At 63.8% G+C, this 17,757-nt stretch overlaps 2 protein-coding genes across 4 annotated transcripts in view; one reads left to right on the top strand and one right to left on the bottom strand.

Moving 5' to 3' along the window:
- The window catches only part of SH3GL1 (SH3 domain containing GRB2 like 1, endophilin A2), a 30,469-nt gene extending 21,672 nt beyond the window's left edge, over nucleotides 1-8,797 (top strand). The window contains exons 2-10 of the mRNA XM_043586238.1: nucleotides 3,545-3,613; nucleotides 3,918-3,990; nucleotides 4,888-5,031; nucleotides 5,375-5,508; nucleotides 5,597-5,755; nucleotides 6,063-6,166; nucleotides 6,665-6,789; nucleotides 6,896-6,952; nucleotides 7,431-8,797. Coding sequence (XP_043442173.1) covers nucleotides 3,545-3,613; nucleotides 3,918-3,990; nucleotides 4,888-5,031; nucleotides 5,375-5,508; nucleotides 5,597-5,755; nucleotides 6,063-6,166; nucleotides 6,665-6,789; nucleotides 6,896-6,952; nucleotides 7,431-7,627 — 1,062 coding nt within the window. The 3' untranslated portion in view covers nucleotides 7,628-8,797. The remainder of the gene's footprint in view (nucleotides 1-3,544; nucleotides 3,614-3,917; nucleotides 3,991-4,887; nucleotides 5,032-5,374; nucleotides 5,509-5,596; nucleotides 5,756-6,062; nucleotides 6,167-6,664; nucleotides 6,790-6,895; nucleotides 6,953-7,430) is intronic.
- A 259-nt stretch (nucleotides 8,798-9,056) lies between these two features.
- On the bottom strand, nucleotides 9,057-17,757 carry MPND (MPN domain containing). Of its 3 annotated transcripts, none has more exons than XM_043586226.1 (13): nucleotides 17,672-17,757; nucleotides 17,266-17,567; nucleotides 16,292-16,528; nucleotides 14,468-14,600; nucleotides 13,691-13,775; nucleotides 13,428-13,524; nucleotides 13,075-13,147; nucleotides 12,918-12,994; nucleotides 11,695-11,863; nucleotides 11,499-11,569; nucleotides 10,912-11,082; nucleotides 10,136-10,228; nucleotides 9,057-9,333 (listed from the first exon to the last, which is right to left on the bottom strand). In XM_043586226.1, the coding sequence occupies exons 1-13, from the start codon at nucleotides 17,676-17,678 to the stop codon at nucleotides 9,247-9,249; spliced, it is 1,602 nt and encodes a 533-aa protein (XP_043442161.1). In that variant the 5' UTR covers nucleotides 17,679-17,757; the 3' UTR covers nucleotides 9,057-9,246. The 3 variants fall into 3 exon arrangements, with proteins under 3 accessions (XP_043442161.1, XP_043442162.1, XP_043442163.1); XM_043586227.1 differs by having other exon boundaries at nucleotides 10,912-11,001; XM_043586228.1 differs by lacking the exons at nucleotides 9,057-9,333; nucleotides 10,136-10,228; nucleotides 10,912-11,082; nucleotides 11,499-11,569; nucleotides 11,695-11,863 and adding an exon at nucleotides 12,349-12,745 and having other exon boundaries at nucleotides 17,672-17,743.

Raw genomic sequence — 17,757 nt, 5'->3', positions numbered from 1 at the left:
TCACGTGTATCGATCAGGTTTCCTTGCAGAGATGATTCGGTTACGAGGCTGCCGTTGGCTTCCTCCCACTCAGCAGGATTCGTGCCACTTCCCCAGCTGCCACCAAGTGGCCTCACACAGATGTGCCTGCCGGTGTGGACAGTTGTCCCCGTGCTCCCCCCCCCACCCCCCATGAAAGACCCTGCCCTGGCCTTTCTGTGTTCCGCTTGACCACTGCTCATGGCACACGGCATCTCTGTTCTCTCTGGGGATCATTCTGCATACCCGCGCTTTCTCTCCCGAGTGTCCCAATCCCTCACTCCCCAAAGATGGCCAAGACTCTGGAACAATAATGCCAGTCTTTGAAAGTACAGCCCCTTTCCCAACTGGTCTTTGGTATTGAAGCCCACAGGCCAGCACCCACCCACGGAAGTCACGTGGGTGCTCTGGGCTGAGGATTCGGCTCCGTTCCCAGCTCGCTCCCCTCCCAGTTCACAGGTGGTGCCGTGAGGTCCGCTGCTGATAAACACGAGATCCTGCGACAGGCCGCCGTCTGCCTGATGCAGCCACTTGTGGACACAGCCTTGCAAATGCGATCATTGAAAGGCCGGTGGGATCTGGGCCCCGGGAGTGCCCGGAGAGCAGTGCGAGGGGGTCGGGCGAGCAGGGAGGCGCACAGGGAGCGGGGTCTCTTGCTCCATCACCAGCGGCAAGCACCTCTGCAGTCTGAACTTAGGGGCATGGAGCCACAGATCCCCGTCCCATCCTGGAGTGCCTGCCACCTGGGCTGGGGGCAGAGCATGCTCTTCCCGAAGGTCAGAAGCAGTATGGGAGTAGTATCAGGCCAGACACGTGGTGAGCGTCCATTCGTGCGATTTCCAGAACAGGTACCACTAGAAGAGAGGGAACTTCCTTCCTGCTGGAGGTGTTCGGAAGCCTGGCAAGGTGCTGGCACTAGAGCTCCTCTAAGGGTAGCTCACGGCCGGCGGCTCGTGGCCCGCGGAATCTTGGTAAAACCATTAAAGCAGATGGACACCGGAACCTCACCACTCAGAGGTGCCCCAGAGCACGGTACTCACACAGCGGGTGCCCAGTGGCCCAGCCATGGTCTTTGTTGACACAGCCGCCCAGCCTCCCCCAGGAGAGACCCCACCCCACCCCAGGCCCTCCGTGGACACGGTCCCCGAGTGCCAGCCTGAGGCCCACCGTGCGGGCGGAGCCAGGCCAGGTGAGCGAGGAGCGCAGGTGGACACGGAGACTCGCCTCCGGAGGCCGCTGCCAGGTCCCACCGAGTCTCGGCTCGTGGGGGGCACGTGGGGCACAGGCTTGTGTCTGAACTGAGGCAGAGCTCTGGAGATGTTCTGGCCCGGGCAGGGCTTCGTGTTGGCCGCCGGGAGGTGCCAGCACGGGTTTCACGGCGGCAGCCGTCACGGAAGCGCTGCTGGTGATCGGTGGGGCCCAGGAGGCTGTGGTTTCCATGCACCACCGCGGCCATCGCGCTGCAGGAGCGGGTCCGCAGCCAGGCGGGGCTCGGCCAGAGGGGGGACGGCCCCTCCACGCCGTGAGCCCGTGGGAGTCCCCGGCTGTGTCTCAGACGTGGAGGGGAAGAGCGGACCCACCAGGCATGGGAGGAGGACAGGCTGTAGTGAGCACCGAGCGAGGGAGCACGGAAGGTGAGCTCCTCTTCGTCTGGGGCGCAGACTTTACAGGCGGAGGTGTTGTCTGTGATGGCGTCTGCTGCTCTCGTCGGGTCCGCTTTTCCCGAGCAGCACTGAAATGTCGGGGGTGCAGCCTTCCCCACAGACGGGCCCTTTGGGGCCCTCCAGCCCCCTCCACCCAGACAGCGTCCCAGCCCCTGAGCTTCCGGGGCTGGCTGCTCAGTGACAGGAGGCCTGTGGTTCCTAGAAAACCCCGTTCCTCACACCCAAGGGTGCCTCCTCGTTACCGACATGGCTTCCGGCTTTCCCCGTGGAGCCCTCGGGGCCTGTCCACTGGACGCGGCCTGCGGCCCAGCGAACCCACACGCAGAGGTGCAGATTCTGATGCTGCGTTGCCGTGGGCTCCTTTGGTTTCCCCTTTTGCCTTTGGGCCTCTTGTCATGCTTCCATCCGTTTGAGCTGGTTCCAAGACCACGAGCCCTGGAGGGAAAGGATGTAGGGGACAGTCACCTGCTACCCGAGGGATTTGAGCCCCGAGCTCCCGGGCAGGGTGAAGGGAGGCTAGGAGGGGCCCGGGTGCCTCCAGCATGGCCTTCTGTGTGCCCAGGTGCAAGGATGGCCTGGAAAACCCATCCCTACACGTGGTGCTGAGGAGCCGGGGGCTCCCAAGGGAGGCACCCCCACCCCCCACCCCTGGAAGACTGCAGGGTCGTCCCGCGCCCCTCCCCTGGGGGGAAGGATGTGGCTCCTGCCCCGGAGACCTGTCCCTGTTGGCCCCGTGCCCGGGTCCCTGTCCTCCTGCACCCGGGGCCCGGAAGGTGTGGTTTTGAGCACTGTTGCTCCAGCTCCCTCCCAGTTCACCAGAAGAGTCTGGTCTCACGTCAGGCAGTGAACTCATTTCCCTCTCTGGCAACCACTGAATTTGAGAATGTCCTGTTTTATCATCATCAAAAGAACTGAAACCGTCCCATGAAATAAAATGGAACGCCCCATCAACGCCCAGGGAGACACCAGGGTCTTTTCCTTACCGAGTGGCTAGCAGAAGCAGGAGGGTGGCCCCTGCCCCTCCTACCAGGTCCCTGGGAGGATGGCGTAAGGCCCAAGCCGCTCCAGGTGGCAGCAGTCATGGGGCAGGCCCTGCACCAGCCCGCTTCCTTCCTGCCCCCCCGCCTGCCCCCCGCAGTGGCCTCACCTGCACCCCAGGCTCTTCCTGGACTCCCAGGCTCAGCCTAGTAGAAAGCCCCTGACCCACTGGGGCACTCAGCCCTGTCTCCTCTTGACGCTGCTTGGGGGGCAGAGGCCGCAAAGAGACGAGGCAGTTCCCACATCCGTTCAACCACAGGACCTCCTCCTCACTGCAGACCTGTTGGTTTCCCAGAGGCGCCCAGGGAGAATCCATATCGGGGAAGTGTCAGGCCCAGGGTTCCCGAGATTCCTTCCCAGAAATGCAGGGAAAGTGGGAAGAGGGAGGTGTGTGGTTCCCTGAGCAAAGAGGCTTTGGTGAACCTCTTCCCCATGCCTAGAGCTGAACCATGGCATCACTGGCTGCGTGTGAGCACTTCAGCCCCATGAGGGGACGTCATCAGCTGTTGGCTGGCCCCAGGCAGGTCTCTGGGGGTGGGGGGCACTCGAGTAGGCATGGCCAGGGAAGGCTTCTGCCTTCTAGCAGAAGGTGCCCCCCCCCCCCGACCCCGCAAAGCCCTGGGTTTGAAGGTGTGGGTTTGGAGTCGGGGCCTTGCTTGGCCACCCATCTTCCCATCAGCTGCCATGTTCGGCATCCTGAGGAGCCATCGTGGATGTGCTGACCCCTCAGTCCGCTCCCACTGGTGGTGGACGTGGCTGGAAAGCATCCTTGGGCCTCTCCCTCCCCTGAGGCTCACACTGTTTTCCCTCCTTCTGTCCCCCAGCTGGTCAGTGAGAAGGTCGGAGGCGCCGAAGGGACCAAGCTCGATGAGGACTTCAAGGAGATGGAGAAGGTACCAGGGGAGGTGGTGCGCCCTGCCTGGTGCTCAGCACTGTTTGCCAAGTGCCCGTGGCCACAGCGCCACTTCTGGGCTGCGGGTGGGGCTCCTGGATGGACAGACCCCCCAGCCACGGGGGACCCGCGTAGCGAACCACAGTAGGCAGGGAGGCCAGCAGCCCTCCGAGCGGCGGGCGGCCCTTGTGTGGGCTCTGAGGCAGGTGGGGCTAGGGAGCAGGGCGAGGGCTGTCCAGGGGCTCCGGGTTTGGCCTCCGGTGCATGATGGTTATAAAACCCCCACACGCTGCCTCTCCTCACAGAAGGTGGACGTTACCAGCAAGGCTGTGACAGAAGTGCTGGCCAGAACCATTGAGTACCTGCAGCCCAACCCAGGTAGGGGTACCAGCCAGCTAGTCTGGGATTTTCCCATTACTGGAGCACGAAGGAGGAATGTACGAGCTCAGAGAACTGAAATGCCCAGGTGGGCAGCTTGTGTGTGTGGCTGGATCCCGAGGATCCAAGGGATGTCCTCAGTCCTGCACTTCTGTCCACTTCATCCGGCGGCTCTCATTCTGCGTGGCGGTCCTAGCCTTAAATCACCCTTACGGCTGACAGTCCCGGCAGAAAAGAGCGTCTTTTCCACATAACCAACTCACTAGACCAGTTGGAATCGGTTGCCTACCCTTGGAGCACGAGGTGGGGTCCCCTAGTCCGAGAGGGAGACAGGGACCTTTCCCTGAGGGCAACCCAAGTGCCGGTTCCCATAGCAGGAGGTGATGGGTGTGGGACGCGCGGTGACACCAGTCACGTCCATTCAAGGCCTGTGCCACAGACAGCCCGGAGCAGGCAGAGGGAAGTGCGTGGCTCCCCTCCCCCCACCCCAGCGGAGGGCTGTGTCTGGGGCACCTGTGCGCACCTGCGCCTGCCCCCCACGCCTTCTCTGAGGTGCTACTCCCGGGCCAGGGAAGGCAGCTTCTTGATGACAGCTGGGCCGCAGGACGAGGAGGCCCGGAGGGCCCAGAGGAGCCGGTCACCTCCTGCCTCCCGCCAGGGCTCCTCTGTGGCTGAGGTGAGCAGAGAAGGGGAGGTCTGTGCAGGAGCTTCTTCGCAGAGCCTGGCTGTCAGCAGGCATAGGAACCGAGGTCCCTTGGGCCAGGGCAGTGCTTTAGAAAGAAGGGTGCTGGGGAGAGGAGGAACCCAGAGAGGAGCAGCCGGTGGCCGGTCAAGTGCAGGCCTCCAGGCTTCGTGAGCGAGACTGGCCGCGTGCCTACCCAGCCTGTTCTGTTCCAGCCTCACGGGCCAAGCTGACGATGCTCAACACGGTGTCCAAGATCCGCGGGCAGGTGAAGAACCCTGGCTACCCGCAGTCAGAGGGCCTGCTGGGCGAGTGCATGATCCGCCACGGCAAGGAGCTGGGCGGCGAGTCCAACTTCGGTGAGGGCTGCGGGAGGCCACTTCCCTGCCGCTGCAGAGTTTTCCGTGGGGACGAGCGAGGATCGGAGTGTTGGCTGTAGGGCCACAGCCACTGGCAGGCCTGCCCTCCAGCCGCAGCTGATGCTGGGGAAGCCGGTCCTTGCAGTGGGGGCTTGTTTGACACCCGTCCTCGCCAGCTCCCGGCTGCTGGGGCTCAGGATCAGACCCCAGGGTCCCTTGTTGGCTCCTGAATTCTGGCATCTGGGCCCCGGGGCGGGAGGACACTTTAGAAGTTGGGGTGTCCTGGGCCCCTAGGCCGCGGCCTCCTGTGACAGTTTCTTCCCCATTCCGGGTTCTGCCGCAGGCGACGCCCTGCTGGATGCCGGGGAGTCCATGAAGCGCCTGGCGGAGGTGAAAGATTCCCTGGACATAGAAGTCAAGCAGAATTTCATCGACCCTTTGCAGAATCTGTGCGACAAAGACCTGAAGGAGATCCAGGTGCTGCCCGCGTCCCTCGTCCCCCCCACCCCCACCGCGCCCTGCCCAGTGTGGCTCCCCAGTTCACACACACAACCCCCCACCCCAGCACCACCTGAAGAAGCTGGAGGGCCGCCGCCTGGACTTCGACTACAAGAAGAAGCGGCAGGGCAGGATCCCCGATGAGGAGCTGCGCCAGGCCCTGGAGAAGTTCGAAGAGTCCAAGGAGGTGGCGGAGACCAGCATGCACAACCTCCTGGAGACGGATGTACGTCTGGGCCCCATTGGGGGGGAGCCCGGAAGGCGGGGCCGGTGGGCGGAGTCACATGTGCCCCGCCCGCAACGGGTTCAGCGCCCAGGTGGAGCCTCCGGGACCTAAGGGGGCAGCCACCCTCCCCTTCAAGCCCCCTAAAGCTTTCTGGGCACCTCCACGGGCAGCAGTAGGGTCAGGCAGATGGGGAGAGGGCCGGGCCCCTGTGCCAGGAGCGTTCTGGAGAGGCTCCCTTTAGAGGCGGCCTTGCGGGGAGGGGTCACAGGGAGAGCCTCCCCTTCAGCAGCCGGTCGGTCGCTTGCAGATCGAGCAGGTGAGCCAGCTCTCTGCGCTGGTGGATGCCCAGCTGGACTACCACCGGCAGGCCGTGCAGATCCTGGACGAGCTGGCCGACAAGCTCAAGCGAAGGTGAGCCCCATCCTGCTTTGGGCCCGTCTTTCAGGGCACCCGGGACACCGCCACCAGCTTCTAGGAGGCTGCACTCAGGGTGGAGGTTCCAGGAGAAAGACCTGATGGGCTTGTCCCGCTTGTCAGAGGGGAGGGCTGGAGTGGCCTCGGACGGGGGGCGGGGGGCAGGGCAGGGCTCCTGTCTCCCGAGAGTCCGTAGTCCAGTGCCTGAGAAGGGGAGCCTCGTGCAGCCATGTTCCCAGGCAGGGTGGGCATGCTAAGGGACTTCAGGTCTGGCAGGACCTGGCCAGCCGGCAGCCTCTGAGAAGGGCCCGAGCCGGGAGTGGGGGGGAGCTGACCGACCGGGGGGCCTTGTGGTTAGACCCATCGGGCCTCTGCGCCCAGGCCTGGCCCCGGGGGGCAGCAGTACAAAAGGCGGGAGGCGAGGCGTCCCTTCATCGTGGCGGCGTACACGGGATTGGGCCGCCGGCCACTCCCCGCTCTCCTCCCTGCACGCAGGATGCGGGAAGCCTCCTCTCGCCCCAAGCGGGAGTACAAGCCCAAGCCCCGGGAGCCCTTCGACCTCGGGGAGCCCGAGCAGTCCAACGGGGGCTTCCCCTGTGCCACGGCGCCCAAGATCACAGGTAAGGAGCGGGGAGGGGGCCGCCCCCCAGTCGGCTGCCCCCCCAAACCGCAGAGCCAGGCCCCGCCCAGGGTCTTCAACCCCCTCTGTGCTTTGTGTGTGAGCAGCTTCGTCTTCCTTCCGATCTTCTGAGAAGCCCATCCGGACCCCCAGCAGGAGCATGCGTGAGTGTCCCGCAGGCGCGGCCCCGCCCTTACATGCTCCCCGCCTGCTAGTCCTGCTAGTCCGTTTCAGGAGGGCCTCCCTCCTCCCCTCCTCCCCTCCTCCGGTAGGAGTGGACACCCCTGCTGCCAGTCCTCTCAGCCTATCTCGGGGGGGGGGGGGGACTCGGCGCCGGGCCCAGGCGGGACGCCCCCCCATCGGCGTGAGTGTCCAGCAGGCTCCGGGCCCTCTGAGTGGCACGGTCATTCTGTCACCCCGATGCCCCCGGGCAGCCCTAGCTCTTCCCAGGAGCGTTTTGGTGACCACTCGTGGAGCCCATTCCCATCCCTCGCCCCTGGTTCTTCCTGACAAAGCTGGGCGGGCAGGAGGAAGGAGCAGCTGCCCTTCGGGGGACAGGAGCCCGGGGGGGGGGGGGGGGGGGGGGACGGGGACGGGGAGCGGGGGGAGGAGCCAGCGGTCTGAGCCAAGCCCCACCCCCAGCCCCGCTGGACCAGCCGAGCTGCAAGGCTCTGTACGACTTCGAGCCCGAGAACGCCGGGGAGCTGGGCTTCCACGAGGGTGACGTCATCACGCTGACCAACCAGATCGACGAGAACTGGTACGAGGGCATGCTCCACGGCCAGTCGGGCTTCTTCCCCCTCAGCTACGTGGAGGTGCTGGTGCCCCTGCCTCAGTGACCGCGTCGGCCCCGTCCACGTCGGCCTTCTGCAGCCGGGGCGGCGCCCGCAGGCGCTCCCCGTGGGGGAAGGCGGGCCTCGCTGGGCCAGCAGGGCTGGATGTCGGGGAGGGGCCCGCTTCCACGAGGGCCCCCCCCACCCCCCACCCCGCGGTCCCCGCCCCAGGCGGCAGTCTGGGGGCCGGGCAGTATTTTCGCTCCCCGACCCCGCGCCCCGAGGGGGCGAACACTAAGGTGCTCTTAGAAACACTAACTTCCTCCCACGCCTCCAGGAGCGGGTAACTCCAGGTGGGCCCCCTCACTCTCACACGCGCGTGCACACACACACACACCCCTCCCCCCCCCCCCCAGGGGACCTGCCCTGAACAGGAGGAGATGGGGGTTCTGAGCAGGACCCCTGGCCGACACTCACCACCCTGCTTTTCAATTCACCCACAACACTCCTTCCCAGCCCCAACTCCAGGGCTCCCCAGGCCCTGGCACACCCGTGGATGCCGCCTCCCTGGGGAGAGATGAGCCTGGGGTCCTCAGGGTTCCCCTAAGGCCGGCCCTCTCCGAGCAGCCTCTGAGGTGCCGTCGTCTCCCTCCTCCAGTGCCCTCCACCCTGCCCCGCACCCCCTCCTCGCCTCCCAAGTGTAGGGTGCCCCGCCCCAGATAAGCACACCGGACGATCCTCTGACACGAACCGCCACCACCAGCCGTGCCCACGGCACACGTGTGCACCACAGACGGGACCACAGGAGTCTTGTGGCCTCTGTCCTGCAGGTGGTCCCAGACCCCTGGGACCACCCTGCGGAGGGTCACAGGCGCCTCCCCGATCCCAAGCCAGCCACTGCCCCCACCGCCGACCGCGGCCCCAGCCATCTTCCTACAGACAGACCAAGGCAGGCAGCCGCCCCGACCAACAGAGCCGAGCCCCGCAGCTACTTCCTCTCTTGCCTGACCCAAAAATTGGCGCAACTAGGGGACCTCGGGACTGGATCACATTCCCCTCCTCTTACGACCTTGCAAAGGCCCCGGGGACACCTGGCTCTGAGGCCCCCTCATTGCCATTACGTGGGGGAAGCACAGACCTCCCAGCAGACATGAGCAGTGGAACCTGGGCCACAATCGGCAGATCGAAATGTAACCCTGATTTTTTTTTTTTAAGTATTAAATGTCTCTTTCTACAGCCTCTTGCTTCGTGTGGTGCAGGGTGGGTCTTCCTCCCTGGCTCTCTGTGAGTGTCCAGGGGAGCCGGGGGAAAAGTCATTTGCCCAGCCACCAGCACAGGCGTCACGTCCTCCAGATGTCCCTGAAGCCCCAGAAGCCCGCAACATGGGCGCTCGGAGCGTCCCCTCCTGTACCACTGCCCAGACAGCAGCCCATGTGCTCAGGGACGAGTGCAGGGGGCTCCCCCTCCCCCCAGGGTGAGACACACACCCAGGCTATTTGCTTCTGTCTTTTATTATCCGTGCCCCAACCACCGCACAGCTAAGTTGCACAGGAACAGAGCGGCACAGCCCCCAAGAGAACCCCCTGGTCCTAGTCCCCCTCAGCCCAAACCACGGGGGTGGGGGGGGTGGGGTGGGGATCAGAGTCTGACCAAGAGGCCCCCTCCAGGCCCTGGCAGGCGGGGCCTCAGCTCCCTTGTTTAAGAAGGCTGTAAACCTGCTCCAGCACGTGGCACAGGCCCTGGTCCTTGGGTGTCCTGCTGGCCAGGGAGATCTGAAAGGAGCAGGGCTGGTGCCTCAGGGCTGTGCCCGGTGGTCCTGGCCTCACCGGCTCCCCTCCATCCGGGCAGAGGCTCTCCTAACCGACTCACACGGTAGCGTCCCCAAGACAAAGTTCTATGTTTAAATGAGGAGGCCCGCTCACACGGAATGTTCTGGGTTTGGGGAGAGGACTATCTGCACACTCCCAAATCCTACATTCTTCCTAGCTGCCTCCTGCCTAGGCTCTCACACCCTCTGCGCCGGGGGCTGCCCCCCGCCCCACCAGCCCAGCAATGGGGTGGAAGTGACCCGTGGCAGCCGGAAGCTCTGGTCACTCTTGAAGTTTGAGCAAAACAAGCAAACGTGCAAAACTGCATTTCTCTACAAGGCAGGAAGCCAGTCAGACACCCCCGAGGCCGCCGCGCCGCAGCGTCCCACTGGCTGCAGGGCCGGCGAGCTGGAGAGACCTCTGCTCGCCTCAGCTCTGCCGGCGCTTGAGGCTCTGAATCGGACCCCGGCCCCTTGTGCGCTCGGGTGGGCGCCCACGCCGTGACATAGGGCCCGGTGTGGCTTCTCCATCCCCACGGCCCAGGGCCTGCGGGTTCTCCCCTTTCTAGCTGCTCTTGAATAGCTCTCCCCGTCACTGTCACCCCCCAGCTGTGACCCAACAAGGCTGCTGGCAGCGTTGACACCCAGCTGAAATAACACGGAACTTAGGACACTGTTTCTCAGGCTGCCCGCGGGTGGATTCTCACGGGCTCCCCCCACATTGTCTTCCTACGGAGTCTGCACGAGACAGGGGACACGAGTCTTACCTTCAGCTTGTCGAGGTACGTGTGCTCCTGGCTCCAGGGCTCCTGGAACCTCACGAGGTCAGGGGCGCCCTTGTAGAATTCCACCAGCAGCATCTGGGGGACAGGGGGCCGATGGGACTCCTCGCTCCCGCCCTCCCACCCGTGCCAGGTGCCGGGGAGACAGCGGTGGGCAGCCTGTGGGGCTTCAGTCCCATATGGCACGTAGGCGCCCAGGACCCCGAGGGAGACCACCCACTGAGGAGTGCCAGCAGGGAGCTCAGCAGGAGGCCCCTGGAGGGGCACCGAAGTAGCCCCAGGCAGAGGGAGGCACACTGAGTGTGTGAGAGGGAGGGGCCCCGAGTGTCGCACAAGCCTGACACGGACCCCTTGCGCAGCCTCATCCAAACAGTATCCGGGATCCCACAGGTGTGACCAACTAGCTTTTTTCAAACGCCACTTGAAACACTGACACTAAAAAACAGCTGGGGGACCACCTCAAGTCCCCTCACGTGCCTCCATTTGGAGAATCAGTGCAGGTGCCGAGGCCCGAGGCGGGGGCACCTCCGGTAACTTCCAGAACAGCAAGGCCAGGTCGGGGGAGCAGGTGGGCAAGGATCAGGGACTTGAGCCTAAAGCCACAGGTGATTTTCAGCCCCGGACGAGGAGTCTGGCCTATGCCCCGACGTGGCGCATTCAGCCACCCTGAGTCCTCCAGTCTCGCCACCGACCAGCGGGGCCCTTCAGCCCCACCCGCCCCTCTCAGGGGCCCTGTGCGCCCCACCCGGGAGTGAGCTCACCATCTCATGAAGGATGTCATTAGTCAGGAAGTTGTCCTGGACGTAGGCCATCTCCACGTCCATGGGGATGCCGTAGTCACTGGGCCTTTGCTGGCAGGGACACGAGCCAGTCACGCCCAGCCTCCGATCCCACGAGGGGATGCGTCCTGGGCCAGCAGTCAGAGAATCACACTGCGACCAGGTTCAGAGCCACGTGGATCCTCCATGGAAGGCTGCAGTGCGACTCCGGAAGTGGCATGGCCCTGCCCCCAGCAAGAGAGGCCGCCAAGCGAGCCACGCACCCGGGAATGGCTTCCCAAGCCCGATTTCTGACCCCGGGACAGGTGTGGGGAATGGCACTCGGCAGAGTTGGGGAGGGAGGCCGTGTTAGTATCAAGGGCTCCACGTGATGCCCGCGCCTTTTCAACATCCAGGCCCTCTCGGGAGCCCGGGACAGCACGACGGTTATGGTCCCATTTCACGGGGGGAAACGGAGGTCCCCGATCCCCTAAATGAGCCCAGAACCAGAGTCCTGGCCACGGACCATCGACAGGCCCCTCCTGGCCCGCAGCGCCGCGACCCTGCCCTCCCCCCACAGCCCCGCCTACCTCGGGGGGCGGCATCACCCAGAAGGGGGAGATCTTAGACTCGGGGCCCGGGTTGCCAGAGTAGTAAGGGGCTGCGGGAGGACAGCGAGAGTGGCGACGGCCTGGAGGGGTCGGCGGCCCCGAAGCGCCACGCGCGCGCGCACACGGACGCACGCGCAGGACGCACGCATGCGCACGCGCGCGGCCCAGGCCTTACCGCAGAGCAGGGCGAGGCAGGGCTGGAAGCCGTTGCTGGAGCCCTGCAGCCGCAGCTGGTAGTCCATCTGCGAGTCGATGTCCTGCAGCGACGGGAGCGCGGGGCTGTGCGGGTGGCTGTGGTACCAGCCCACCAGGGACAGGCCCCGCAGGAGCAGGCTCTGGTAGATCTGGGGGCACAGGCGAGGCTGCAGTAGAGCCGGGGGCTCCCCCAGCCCTCGTGCGCGCTCACCCCTCCCAGCGCACCTGCCGCATCCCATCCCCATTCGAGGCCAGCACTTAATTTGTGCCTGCCGTGTGCCTGGCCTGGGGACACAGCGGCACCAAGACAGAGCCCGCCCCCACCGTCTAGGAGGCCAGGGGAGGGGGAACAGTCAACAAATACATAAAAAGATGCGCCTGTCGGGGCGCCTGGGTGGCGCAGTCGGTTAAGCGCCTGACTTCAGCCAGGTCACCATCTCGCGGTCCGGGAGTTCGAGCCCCGCGTCAGGCTCTGGGCTGATGGCTCGGAGCCTGGAGCCTGTTTCCGATTCTGTGTCTCCCTCTCTCTCTGCCCCTCCCCCGTTCATGCTCTGTCTCTCTCTGTCCCCCCAAAAAAATAAACGTTGAAAAAAAAATTTTTTTTTAATAAAAAAAAAAAAAAAAGGTGCATCTGTCACAAAGCAAACGTTTATTTCAGGCAGGCCGTATCGCCAATTCCTGGCTCACAGCGGGCACTCAAACAGTTAAACAGATAGGAGGATGTGTGTGTGCACTTGGGCGGGAGCAGGCATTTCTGGATGCCTTCAGCAAGCAGAGGCAAGTGCTGGCGTAAGGAGCAAGAAAGAGGCGGGCCGAGAGACGTGCGTGCAGAAGCCGCACCTATTCGCCTGTCCCCATGGGTCACTGGCGGTGCCAGAAGGTGGGTGTGGTGCACGTTGCACAGCGCCAGGCACATACAAAGCACCACTAGGACACCGCTGTTGAGAATGGCAGCTAATATTCACTGGGCTCTTCCTACGTGCCAGGCACGGCCTGGAAACCGGGGCTCGGGGTAAAGAGGGCGGGGCCACCTGCGCAGAGGAAGCAGGACCACGGACAGGGTCACAGCCACGGGGCGGGCGCTCACACACACTCTTCCGCACGCTCGTTTTTTGCACTACTAACCAGCGGGACAGGGTAGCCAGGACAGCTGTGTCCACACGAGCCCTCCCTACAACGCCCTGGCCCCCCGCGCCCCCTCACCTCCTCTTCCATGGTGGCCGCCATATCCGCGTCCCCCAGCCGGCTCCGACAGGGGAAGGCTCTCAGCACCGTGAGCACTGTGCAGAGGCGAAGAGAAGGTGTAGACATCAACCCCAGCCCCAGACACCCCCCTGCCCACCTGGCCCCAAATACCCACTCTGGCTGTTGATGTCCCAGCGGCCCCCCAGGTACCCCACGACCTCGCTTCGAGTCAGGTGGCTGTGGAAGTCCTGGGGAGGGGACGGACACCAGAAGAGCGGCTCAGGCGGCGGCCCAGCCCCAAGCGCCTCTCCTCGGGGCCAGAGCCCTTGCAATGTGCCGGGACCACCCCATCGGCCTCCTCCTTCGTTCACTGATTGAGTGCCTACTGTTTAGCAGCAGTGAACAAAACAGAAAAGGTCCCTGCCCTCATAAGGACCAACCTCCCAGGGACCCCTTCCAGGTGCCCCAGCCACCTGCCCAGGTCTGGCCCTTGGCCCTCAAGGGACAAGGTGACGGCTGGGCACACACCAGCAGGAACAGCACGTTGCTGGAGATGGCCACGTTGAACGGCTGGAACTTGTTGATGGCAGCGAAGGATGTTACTTCCACCAGGGTGTGGGGGTTCCTGTAGGAGCCAGAGGGTCCCGCAGCTTCAGGAACTCAGCCCCGAGCTAGCTCCCCCGGCCCCCAGAGCCAGTGCTGAGGGTGTGAGGCCTTGGGTCCCCCCCCCCACCCGCAAGAGCTAGTGAAACCTGGGGGCGAGGGTGTGGCGGGCACAGGGTGTGTCTGACCTGGCAGAGTCTCGACTGCCCAGCATGCAATACCGCACAGGCACCCGGATCTTGTTTTCCACCCGCTTCCCAGGGGGCACGGCCTCTGTGGGGTGGGCGAGGGGGGAAAAGGCAGCCTCAATCCCTCCCAGCCCAGAAGTGGAAAACAAAGACAAGGCGGCCCAAGAAAAAACCTCCAGAGGGAGATCAGGTGGCAGGTTAACAAACTGGAAAAAAGGAGATTAAAATACCAGAGGAAGGGCTTAGGAAATCAGGGAAGGACCCCAGGAAACCAGGCAGGGGGCCAAAGGAACCAGGCACTGAGGCAGCGAAATCCTATAGGGGAGCGTGGAAATCAGGCAGCATAGTGAAGAAATCGGACCATGGGACCAAGAAATCCAGCATTAGAGCTTAAGAAGCCAGGCAGGGGGGTGGGGGGCGCTGGGGGGCTCAGTCCGTTGAGCACCAGACTCTTGATTGCGGCTCAGGTCATGATCTCAGTGTTTGTGGGTTGAGCCCTGACTCAGGCTCTGCACTGACTGCACAGAGCCTGCTTGGGATTGTCCCCCCCCCCCCACCCCTCCCCTGCTCACGATCTCTCTCTCTCTCTTAAAATAAATAAACATTAAAAAAAAAAAAAAAAAGAAGTCAGGCCGCGAGAAAGAAATTAGGCAGTAGAACTAGGAAGTCCGCCAGGCATGTTGGGAGTGCTGAGAAAAACGCAAGATCTGCCCCACCCCCCCAGCCACCTCCTCACCCGAGTTCTGCCCGCCTCCTGCCCTCCTCTAAGCCTCTCACCTGGGTGCGCAGGCTCCAAGGGTCCCTTGGCAGGTAGCCTCCGACTCTTGTCCTCAGTGGAGACCCCTGCCAGAACCTCCTCCTCTTCTTCCTCCATCAACAGCTCCTCCTCCTCCCCTTCGCTGGCCGGGCTCTGGTGGGGGCAGGACCCTCAGCTGGGTACCACCCACCCTCCTCACCAAGTTCCACTCAGACCTTCAGCTGGCCTTAGGGTCCTGCCATTGCCCCAGGGGCCCACTAGAGGGAGCGAGTGAGCACAGGCGGCCTGAGGTCCTGGTGCCGCTCAGATCTGAGCACCTTCCAGCAGCTGCCGGGCGGAGTTTCAAACCTCTCCTCCGCTTTTACAAGCTGTGCAGCTTCTAGCAAGCGCCCTAACCTCTCTGAGCTCTGTTCTCCTCATCTGTAAAAAGGGGCTAATGACCTCCAGCGCACAGGGACAGCATCAGGGTGAAATCAAATAATGCCTGCAAGGCAATTAGCACACCTCCTGTCGATCCGTTCACTGAGCAAGCAAGTGCTTATAGGGATTATTTTACCAGATTCTCTCAATAATCTCTCCTGATCTGCCCTCACCTGCCCCTGCTGGGGTGACCTCTCAGTGTCCAAAACCCAACAGGCACATGGTCTCTGTACTCTTCCTCCTCGCCGCAGGGTCCGGCTGGTCCTGGCTCCTTCTTCTGGGAGCGGCCCAGGGACCCAGCTTCCCTCCCATCTCTCCAGTCCCCTCCGTCTCCCACCCCTCCCCGGTGTGCAGGCTGGGTCCTCGGGTTTCTTCTCTCCCTACCTGCTCCCCTCCGGGGCAGTCTCCTCCACTCTTGGGACTGGAACCCTGTCTCTGGCCTGACCACCCCCACAGTCCTATCTCCAGCCCAAGCCTCCCCTGAGCTCCAGACTCAGCGTCCGGCTGATCCTGGAAGTCTCGGCGGGGGGGGGCGGGGGGGGGGGAGGCGGGGGTGCTCCCAGGCACCTCCACTCAGCTCTATAACCACGCCGCACCTGACTGTCCCCCAATCCTCCCCAATCCCCATGGCAGCCTCATCCATCCACTTGCTCGGAACAAAACATCTCTTAACACCGACATCTATCTGATGCAACCGCAAATCCAGTGAGATCCACTTTCAAAATCAGCCAAAACTTGCCCGCTTCTTGATCCATCAATTGTCCGCCCGGTCCACCCCATCATCTCCTGCCCGGACCAGGTTCTGTCACCTGCATCCTGGTCCCCAACTTTCACCCGGGCCAGCCCCCAGTCTTTGTGCCAGACGGCGGCCACCAGGGGGCGCATGTGGGCACCTGAGTCAGGTCTGCCCATCCTCTCTGCCTTCCTGGGCTCCCACCCACCTCAGGGAAAAAGCCCAAGTCCTCCCCGCCTGTTTCCAGCCTGACATCGGCCCTGCAGATTTCCGATCTGCCAGCAAGATATACATACATGATACATACGGATACTGTTAGCACCTTCATTTACATACGAAGGAGAATTAGCACCCAGAGACGACCCTAGGCCAAGCTCACCAGCTGGTGAATATTCAAAGATGTTATTACTATCATAGCATTAGAAACTCTCCCCGACCTGGTCCCTGCCACTGTCTCCAGTCCCCTCAGCTGCTTAAGACACGTGAGCCTCAGGCTGTATCCACTGATCATGGTTCCCCAAGCGCTGTGTGGCTTCCTACCTCCGCGGCTCTGCGGTCTTTGGCTCCCTCTGAAAACTCCTCCCTTCGCCTCGCTCTGACAAACTGCTGGTCATCCCACAGGGCCCAGCTCCAATGTGCTCACTCTGGGTACTCCTTATCCAACAGCGCTTCAGGAGGCTGAGGGACTCACCTCATCGGCAGCAGCCGTGGGAATGTGCAGCTGGTGTCGCCGGAGCCAGGCCGCCTTGTACTTGTCCAGTTTCTGGCCCTTGTACTTGACAGAGGCCCAGCCACAGCCGGACTTCTTGGCTGGGTTCACCAGCTTCTTGCAGTGGGTGGCCCAGGCGCTGGGTGAGTTGAACACCTGTCCCGTTTCCTGCCACACGATCCTCCCGTCGGGCTGTAGGTCTCCCATGAACTTCTTCCCCTGCAGTAACAGCAGCCTGGCTGCACCCAGGCCCTGGTACCCACCAAGCCACCTCCAGGAAGTCCTCCCTGACTCCCCCCCCCCCCCCGCCCTGCTCCCCGGAGCTTGGCACCCACTTCTGCCCACAGCATCCCTCCCAGGAAACTGACCAGCTTACATGCCTCCCGGTCCCTGTATGTCCACAGTCAGTCCTCATCAGCCTGGATTAAAACTGCCCAGCTCTGTGTCTGCCCACCCGCTCACTGGACCGTGAGCCCCCAAAGGGCAGGGACAGGGCCTGCTTGGTCCCTAACACACAGCACACAGCCTGGCACACAGCAAGTGCTCCATTCATGAACTGCCCCCACTCACAAGGCCCAAGGAAACAGCAGCAAACGTGTAAAGCATAGTGTAGCAGGCTGCCTGCTGGGCGCTGTATTCCTTTGACCCTCCTACAACCCCGCGACAGGAAAAATAAAAACCCATTTTATAGATGAGGAAACCAGGATATGGAGAGGTTGAGTAAGGTCACACAGCCAGGAAAGCGGTGGTGTCCTCTCCGAGCCTCAGTTTCTCCTCTGGGGAATGGGCTGTTCGGTAAACGATGCCCTGCAGCCCAGAAGGGTTCGTGCTGGGTCTGGATGCTTGTTTCAATTTCCCCTCCCCACACCTGGGCTTGGCCGGTGGGAGGAGAGCTCTGGGCCTCAGTTTCCCCCTCCTGCCCCAGCCGGACGGGATGGGGGGTAGGGGACGCTCACCAAGTAGTAGATGGACAGCACCCCGGCGCCGGGCTCCAGTAGCGCATCTTTGAGGAGAACCCGCAGCGTGACCGCGCGCCGGGTGAGCGCGCCCCCGGGCCCGCCGCAGCCCCCCGGGCCCGCCCCGGCTCCGGCCCCGCCGCCGCCGCCGCCGCCGCCGACCCCGCCCCCGCCCCCGCCGCCTCCGCTGCGCGCGCCGCCAGCTCCAGCCGGCCTCTCGGGGTCCTCGGCCTCTGCCTCGTCCTCGTCCTCATCGGGTGCCTCCTCGCCCGCGCCACCCGCCGGGGACAGCGGCTCCGGAGCTGCGGGCAGCGACAAGCTGCAAGGGGCCGCGCGCCCCCAGCCGCCCCGGCCTCTCGACCCCACCCCGCCCCCCCCCCCCGACCCCCAGCCGGGCCCGCCGTACCTGCCATGGCCGCTCCGCCCCAAGCGCCCCGCGCCCTGCGCCCCGTGCGACTTGCGCGCCGCCGGCTCTTTCTTCCCGGCACGTGA

This window comes from Prionailurus bengalensis, chromosome A2, assembly GCF_016509475.1.
Source record: "Prionailurus bengalensis isolate Pbe53 chromosome A2, Fcat_Pben_1.1_paternal_pri, whole genome shotgun sequence".
NCBI lineage: Eukaryota > Metazoa > Chordata > Mammalia > Carnivora > Felidae > Prionailurus > Prionailurus bengalensis.
This window is presented reverse-complemented; position numbering and strand designations above follow the sequence as displayed.

Bases quoted from the DNA above. Each gene is read 5' to 3' on its own strand.
- MPND (XM_043586226.1), bottom strand. The intron at 14,601-16,291 runs GTGAGTCCCTCA...TGCCCCCACCAG, and splicing joins CCACGGCTGCTGCCGATGAG to AGCCCGGCCAGCGAAGGGGA. The intron at 11,864-12,917 runs GTGAGGGGGCGC...CTGTGCCCCCAG, and splicing joins CGGCCACCATGGAAGAGGAG to ATCTACCAGAGCCTGCTCCT.